Here is an 8,946-nt window from a genome sequence, read left to right as displayed (position 1 = left end):
TATAAATAATAGAAGATATGCTTTCTTGTACATCTTAGCATAGTGCTGGTGTGCATGTATGTACAGTGCATACATGCAAAACCACATACCAAAATAGCTGTGAGAAATAAATAAAAATATAAACAGTGTTTAACTTTGGTGAAGAATGTACATGGCTTTGGGGGAAGGAAGGGGAATACTGATGGGCTTACTAGTCAGACTATCACTGGAGCCATACCGCCAGCCTTTGGCTTTTAGTTTTAATTAATACACATTTTTAATGTTTTTCACATGTCCTCCAACAAGCATGTTACTTTTGTTATAAGAAAAAATCAATTTTAAAGCATCAAATGCCCTGAAATTTTTATTTATTTTGCAGTGAAGAAACATGAAATAAATATTTTTCCAACATGGTAAAATGTCCACTTTCGGCGAATGAGTGAATCTGATGCAGGAAAAAATGGTATACACTAGAATCACAGTTTATGCAGTTACACAGAACTGTATTTGCAAACTTTGGGGAAATACCGTTACTTACACTTCCTTAGTGAACAGGAATCCCAGGACAACTAGGTTTTATCATTTATCACAGTGACATAAAATACAAGTCTGTATACAAGCTATTAGTAACAATAAATGTGGTTTTTACCTGAAATTCTTAACCATATACAGGTCTCTTCTTAAGCATTCAAGTTTAAAATTGCACTAAATTTATACTTTAAAAAATGAAGCAATCACATCAAAATGATATCCACTAGCTAAAGGACTAAGAAAACAAACAAGCAAACAAAAACACCTAAAACAACAGTTACTCTTGGGTTGGTTCCCAAGGTTTTTCTCTCCAAACAAATATTGATTTCATTTAACAGTTCTGATAATATTCACAGCCACAGATTAATATTTACATGACAAAAGGACTTCAGGAGGATTAAACTACACAGCATTGTTAATGCCAAATCATTTATCACAGTCTACATGCCTTAAATACATTCTTCTTCTACTAAAATGCAAGGACAAATTCATTAGAATTTGAGTTTCTAATATTTCTGAAACATACATTCTTACAGTACAAGAGAAATACAGAATACAAGACTGCAATTGAGTTTTTTACATCTTGAGTAGCTAGATAATTTCAGGGCCATCTTATGTACTTTGCTTTAACGATCAATATCTTCCACCAATGCCTCAAGATTTTTGCAACAGGTTTTAACCTCCTCAATTGCAGCCATCCAATTATCATAAATAATTTTGTCATAAATTGCATCATTAACTTCCCTAACTACACCCTCCTGCTGAGACTCAAGTGCATCACCCGAAAAAAACAACACTGATCTTGGAATGATGTATGTACGCAGATTGTGACCAAGTAAAAAATCTTCATTTCTATTTCCTCCCTTCAAGTTGATGCCACGAGGAGAGAAGAAATTGAAGAATGAATCCTTGGGGAAATCCTCAGTCACTGTTCGGATTGTTCCCCAGATACGATGTTTCTGCTTCTTCGTGATGGTTTTCATAGTGACATTCTTTCCTTCATTCCAATCTATCTCACAGCCTGTGGAACACTCAATTGCGGTTCCCCTGTAGGGATGGGGATCGTAGCAATCTAGCCTCGACTTCAGCACGTAGGTTTTGGTCAGCAGCTCGTTTTTGAAATATTCATTGGGCTTGAAGTGGAATTCTAGTGTAAAACTGAGCGGCTCGCCAGGATCTGAAAGCTTTACTTTGATATCGGTCAGGAGCTTGAGAATAGGCTCGTCGTATTTCTTAATCAAAGGAGTGAGGGCTTCAACATTTTTCAAAACAGTCAGCCAAAAATCTGGAATGCCCTTAGGATCCTCTTTATTCTTGTCTCCTCCACTGGCCGCGGCACCACCAGCTTCCTCCTCCTCTTCTTCCTCCTCCTCCTCTTCAATGGCATAGTCATAATAATAGTCTTCATAATCCTCCTCTTCATTTACAAACTCTTGCACCATGGCCTCCTCATGATAAGGCATGTCTTCGTTGTCATCCATTTCGTCTTCCTTCTCCTCCTCGTCTTCGGGCTCTAATTTATATTTGCATTCCTCTTCTGTAGGCTCATAGATTGCATTGACGATCTGACGTCTTTTTTCCAGTAAAGGTTGATACATTTCAGCAAACTTTCTTTCAATGTCATGAAATTCCCTCAGGAATTTCGATTCTAAATTGGCCGCACGAGTTTGAAGCTTTTTAAGGGCTAGCACCCGGTACTTCACTTTCACAGGGAGACTTTCCACAAAGTCCGTATCTAAGAGGTAACCAATGAGTCCTTTGGGGCGATCTTCTTCTGCCTTCTCCGCACCAGCATCTTTCTCCCCATCTTTCTCGGGCATGGACACGGCAGCAACACCTTCACTTTTCTCCCCTTCTTCCCCGAGCCCTTTGGTGGCTCCTTCACCAAGCTCCCCATCATCTCCAGGCCCGGGGACAGCATCTTCACCGCCCTCCACTTGCTCCCCAGATCCCTCCATCATTACCTTGCTGTCAACCTCTTCTGGACTGCATTCGGACAGTTCTTTGGGTTCGGCTAACTCAGCCATTTTTTTTTCCAACCGCACTTGCCTAAGATGACGATCCCAGAGATCAGGAAACCCTGACACTCACCAAAATATCCGAAGCGGCTGCGGCGGTGGCGATGGCAGCGTCGGGGCGGGCCGTCGGCGGGGGCCAAGCGTGGGAGCGAGCAGCGGGGGCCTGGGTGGGGATGGCGATGGCGATGGCGAGGGCTGCTGTGACGGTCCTGAGGAAGTGCGCCCACGACTGCAGAGAGCCGCAGTGGGCAGCTCCGAGGCTAGCAGCTGCTACAGCCAGGAGAGCAAAACAAAACAAAACAAAACAAAAAACAATTTTAAAAAATTCAGTGCCTCAATATGATTGCGCTGCTGTCCCTTGGTTAAATTTTCTTGCTGCATCTAGCGTGCAGCGTCACCCCTTTCCCCTCCCACCACTCTGCTCTAATCTCATTTGCCAGGATGTGATGATTGACAAACGCAGAGCCAGTAAATTATGAGCTCTATCAAACTGCCAGCTCTGCTCATCTTCCCAGGTTCTCTAATATGGCTGATCCACCCCCTCCATCCCCAATCACCCTCCATCCCAGCTCTCTAAGAAACCCAGTGTTTAATATGCATTCCGTTTTTCCAACTGACTGACATACTTTTATAAATTTCAAAAGAGCTAAGAGGAAAATAATGACTAATAGCCATCAGGAACTTTGGGTGATGTAAATGCCAGTGATTTAGACAATCTCTATTCCGATTTTCTGTATTTTCTACAAGGTGTATGATTTGAAATTGGAAATATTTCATTTCCTGTGGGAGAAGGAAGTGAAAAGTGAGAAGTCCCTGAGTGAAAACCAATACAATGGATCCACCTAAGACACTGGTGAACCCATAAGAGAGCCAACACATTGCCTGGCTTATCAATAAATAATTCCAGTCTTAAACTGACTCCATTTCTTCATTCTTCATACTTGCTCTAAAAGCCACGAGGAATTTTTAACAGAAAAGCCAAAAAATATCAAGTAGTACTGTGCAATAACTAGAAGAATTCTCTATGTGGGAATCATTGGAAATGTTTGTTTTCTTCAATTTCCCATGCTGATCATGTATATATGTGTGTATGTATGTAAATATGTATGTGTCTGTGTACATGTATTTTTTTATTTTTTTTATTTTTTTTTCCAAATTTTTATTATCAAACTGATGTACAGAGAGGTTACAGTTTCATATGTTAGGCATTGGATACACTTCTTGTACAAGAAATGTACATGTATTTTTTTGTGCTGGTACTGGGGCTTAAACTCTCGGCCTGAGCACCATCCTTTAAATTTGCACTCAAGGCTAGTACTCTACAACTTGAGCCATACCTCCATTTCCAGCTTTGTGGTGGTCAATTGGAGGTAAGAGTCTCATGGACTTTCTTACCCAGGCTGGCTTTAAACTGCAATCACCAAATCTTACTGTCCTGTGTAATTAGGAATACATGCCTGAGCCACCAGTGCTGAGCTACTGATCGTTTATGATTAAGTTTTGTACTTTTAAAAGTCTATTCTTGTTTTTCAGACTTAAAGAATAGTTTTTATTGTTCTACTATCACAAAGATGAACTGTTATATAAAACATTTATTTCTAGATTATGCCAGTTTATAGATGCATTCCTCAACTCAATTTATTTTCGTGTACTGCATGCTATTAGCAATCTAGTAGTTCCATTGCTATGAATCTTATTATTCAAAGTTTCTCTTTCCTGATTTTGTTGTTGCAACATTCCCTGAAGTATCCATGCTCATTTGTGGACATTGGGATCCTCTTCTTTCTAATTTGTTTGAACATATGTTTGTTTTCATTTGTTTGTTTGTTTGTTTTGCCAGTCCTGGGGCTCAGGGCCTGAACACTGTCCCTGGCTTCTTTTTGCACAAGGCTAAACTTGAGCCACAGTGCCACTTCTGGCCATTTTCTATATATGTGGTGCTGAGGAATCAAACCCAGGGCTTTATGCATACAAGGCAAGCACTCTTGCCACTAGGCCATATCCTCAGTCCCATATGTTTGTTTTTAGGCTGAAAGTTTTAAAAAATAAAAACAGGTATAGAATAGTTTGTAAACATTTTCTTATTAGCACACCCTAATATCCTTAAATACTGTCCAACAGTATAATTTTAAAGTAAAATTCATTGCTACTTAAATATTTTGTGTAGCTAGACTAAACATACTATAAGGGATAAGGAGAAAGGATCTTCATTTTTTTTCTCTGCTTTTTTACGCCTGAACTGAGGACTGAACCCAGAGCCTTGTGCATAAGCCCATCTCCCAATGAGCTACATTCCCAGTCCTGAAATGACTAGTTTTTATGCATATTTTACCATAATGAAACAACAAAGACATAAAACAGTATGATGAAAATGCCAGCTAGGGGTGACATTGAGATCAACATGTATTTTACTCATAAACTGACCTGTTGCCAGAGCCTGGATGAACCAGCGGCAAGAAAGAGGAAACCAAATAATGAGTATTCTACACGAAAGTTAAGGGAAAGCTCTTAGAAATATGAGAAAGTAAGAAGATTGGAAGAAAAAAGAGGGAAGAGAAGTTGCATTGACTGAGAGACTGCTTTTCAGCTGCACAAAGCAATACTTCCCATTTTCTTTCAAAGCACTTGTGTAACTGTTGTACCTGAAACAAAACAAATAGCAATGAAACATGAATTAACTTGATATTGTTGTGAAATATTTTACAAAGCAATTAAAATCTGCTAAATTGGATGAGGAAAAAAACCTGGCCTGTTAAATTGAAAGCCATTTGAACAACTGCTTAAAGATAATAAAAAATAAATGAATATGAAAACAAAGCAAAAATATGTATAGTTATACAAAACAAATAAATACTCTATAAAAGGAAAGGGCATGGCTAAATTAATAGTAAATTCCAAGCCTTTTGTGGTAGCACATACTCTATTATCCCTACTCATGATGCAGAGGCAAGAGGATTGTGAGTTCAAGGCAGCTAGTGACTCCTTGCTCAAAAATAAAATGCAGGGATTGAGAATGTGGCTTAGTGGTAGAGTGCTTGCCTTGCATGAATGAAGCCCTGGGTTCGATTCCTCAGTATCACATACACAGAAAAAGCCAGAAGTGGCGCTATGGTTCAAGTGGTAGAGCACTAACCTTGAGCAAAAGAAGCTCAGGGACAATGCCCAGGCCCTGAATTCAAGCCTGGGTACTGGCAAAAAAAAATGCAAAAGGGACTGGGGCACTGGCTGAATTGGTGAAATGCTTGACTAGCATGGGTAAGGCCCTTTGTTCAATCCTAAAGCACAAGAAATAGAAAAAACTTAACAATCCCAAATTTTGCAAAGGTACAGAAAAATTTAGATATGTGTATGTTGTATATATACATACAACAAATATGTATATATGTATGTGTATATATATATAAAACATATGTTATACTTTGGTGGTACTCGGGGTTTAAACTCAGAACCTTGTACTTGATTAATAAATGCCCTACCATTTAAACCATGTCCCAACCCTTATTATTATTATTAACCATTTAAGCAATGTCCAAGCCCTTTTTATTATTATTATCAATAGTAGTAGTAGTAGCAGTAGGAGTAGTAGTAAAGTAAGGATGCTGAGTCTAAGTAACTTCTTGCAGCCATCTAGTGCCTCTTGCTGGGTGGAGGGCTGAAAAGCCTAGAAATGAGAGATACCAGTCATTGAACGCAAGATGCCTAGTTCAAGGTGAGCTAGGAGGGCTCTGCTTCAGCGAAATGCAGATGTCATAGTCTTAGGAAGGCTTTGCATATTGAGAATGCTCTGATTCTGTCTAAATCAACTCCTTAAATGACTTGAATCACTGATTTCTGAGTACCCTGTCAAAATGTGGCTTCTCTGTTTTCTCACCTTACAACACTGTGAGAGAAGAGAATGTATAGAGAGGCTGAAGAAGAGTGAAAGTACTTTTTGTGCACATGTGAAAATGGAATAGCAAACCTTGCTGAGACTGGTTGGGAAATGGAGGAGGGGAATGAGGGAGAATGAAGGAGAACATGAGTCTGATCAAGGTTCACTGTATGCATATAGGGACATATCAAAGAAAATCCCCTTGTATGTTGTGCAGTAAAATATACCTTAAATCAGACATAAAACCAGTCATGAGAAAATAGAGAAGCCACATCTTGAAAGTCTGAATCTTGGAGTGTTATTGGGAGGCTAGCGGTCTGCAGGCAGGCCAATTAAAAACCTGCGACCCTGAACAAAGCTTGCACCTAGCTTTTAAAGGCAAAGGTCACATGTTAGGTAGAGATCCAGCCTCAGCAAAGCTATACATGAACACAGCATAAGGAGCACAGCTCCCCTGGGGCTAAACAACACAAGGTATGCCCAAAGCAGGGCCCTCCTGGATCTACCCATTGAGGTTCCTCTTACCTCTAGGCGTTGGCGCTGGGAGGACAGGCCCCCACCTCTTGGCTAGGCTCCAGGATGTCGGTGAAAACACCAGCCCCCAGCACCTAGCCAGGCACCGGGATGGCTGGGACTTCCGTTTCCACACTACATGTATAACTAATTGATGTTAATAAAAACAGAAAATTTAAAAATGGGCAAATGATTTGGATATATACTTTTCAAATGGCCAGTTATAAATGAGCAAATGTTTAACATCATTAATCATCAGGGAAATGCAAATCAAAACTGCAATTATATAATAACTCTCTCTAGTAAGCCTGGGTTTTATTACATATAAATAAATAAACAAACAAATAAATAAATAAATAAATGCTGGTGAGGATGTAGAGAAAAAAAAGGAGTCTTACCTTCTCTTGGTGGGAATATAAATCAGTATAACCACTGTGGAAAACACTATAGGGGTTCCTCCTAACTTAAAAATAGAGCTACCCTATGATCCAGCTATGTAACTACTGGATGTATGTGCAAAGGAAATGATGCTAGCATGCAAAAAGAGAAAATTGCATTCTGTGTTTATTGTGCCATCCACAATAACTAAGGTATGTATGATAATATGCCTATGGCAGGTGTCTATAACCTATCAACTGACAGATAAAATATAATATGTATATATATTTAGCCATAAAAAGAATTAAGTGCTATCATTTCAAGCACAATGGATAGAACCGAAAGATAATTTGCTATGTGAAATAAGCCAAATACACAAAAACAAGTATCACATGTTCTCTCTCATATGTGGAAGCTATAATAAAAAGATAGTACCTGGAAGCAGCAGGCAGGTGTTCAAGTATCCCAGTGAATGCCATTGATTTGTACAATTGATATTTGTTACTAATAAGGATCTAAACATAAGACCCTTCTATCTTTTTTCTTAGAAGAAAAGTTAAAGAGAAAGCTTTATGATATTGGTCTTGGCACTGATTCAATAGGAATGACCTCAAAAGCACAAGCAACCAAAGCAAGAATAGAAAAGAAAGAAAAAGATAGCAAGCTTTTAATACACAAGTCAGTATAGTTGTAGGATACAAAGTCATCACAAAATTCTTGTATTTCTCTATACTGAAACAGAACTGCTCATAAAGAAAATAATCTGTTTATAATAACATAAAAATATTAAAATACTTCAGAACAAATTTCATCAAGCATGAAAGACTTGTTTGTATATTGGAAACTACAATAGACTGGTAAAACCATTTAAAGAAAGCACAGATGAATAGAAAGATATCATATGTTCATATAGAGTGGGATACTTAATATTGCTAAAACAACCATAGTATCTGAAGAGACATACACATTCAGTTCTGCTCTTATAAAAATTTCAGCAGAATCTTATAGGATCACAGAAAATATTCCCAAATTCACATGGAACAACCAAGACACAGAAGAGTCAAAGTGATCTGGAAAAAGAACAATGCTGGATGCATCATCATGCTTCCTCCTTTCAAAACAAAGGTATAGTAATTAAAGAACAATTGTAGTGGCATAACAACAAAATTATCTAGATAACTGAACAGAACAGGGAGCCCAGAAATTAACCCACACATATTGGTAGGAAAATGGAGGAGAACGGAAAAGAAATAGACCAGACTCCATCATCAACAGGCGAGGACTATTTATTTCCAATAAGGGGCACGGACCTTCCTGTGGGTTTGAAGGTTGTACGAGGGGGTGAATTTGGGACCAGCTTTATATGAGGTCTGAGCAAGGAGGCATAGGTTAATGAAAAAGCCACTAGCTCTAGGAAGTTGAGGGCTTTCCTATTGGGCCCACAGGGACTGTTTACAACTGGGCCTAGGTGAATTGCCCTGCCAATATAAAAGCATGTCAGCCTATACCTGGGGGTTTGCCTGGTGCCTGTATGCACCTAGGATAATAGGGTGGAGGTCAATCCTTCACATATGTGACCAACTCATCCTCTGAAAGGATATTGAGAATATACATGGAGAAAATGATAGTCTCTTTAACAAAGGTATTGAGAAAACT

The 8,946-nt window shown here is 38.8% G+C and overlaps 1 protein-coding gene across 1 annotated transcript; it reads right to left on the bottom strand.

Moving 5' to 3' along the window:
- Positions 1–903: 903 nt before the first annotated feature.
- On the bottom strand, positions 904–2,537 carry Nap1l2 (nucleosome assembly protein 1 like 2). Its single transcript, XM_048336458.1, has one exon. It carries the CDS (start codon positions 2,535–2,537, stop codon positions 1,137–1,139), a length of 1,401 nt encoding a protein of 466 aa, XP_048192415.1. The 3' UTR covers positions 904–1,136.
- Positions 2,538–8,946: the final 6,409 nt, after the last annotated feature.

Source organism: Perognathus longimembris, chromosome 28, assembly GCF_023159225.1.
Source record: "Perognathus longimembris pacificus isolate PPM17 chromosome 28, ASM2315922v1, whole genome shotgun sequence".
NCBI lineage: Eukaryota > Metazoa > Chordata > Mammalia > Rodentia > Heteromyidae > Perognathus > Perognathus longimembris.
This window is presented reverse-complemented; position numbering and strand designations above follow the sequence as displayed.

What these genes read in the sequence shown, in the direction of transcription:
- Nap1l2 (XM_048336458.1), bottom strand. Translation starts at nt 2,537, where the DNA reads ATGGCTGAGTTAGCCGAACCCAAAGAACTGTCCGAATGCAGTCCAGAA.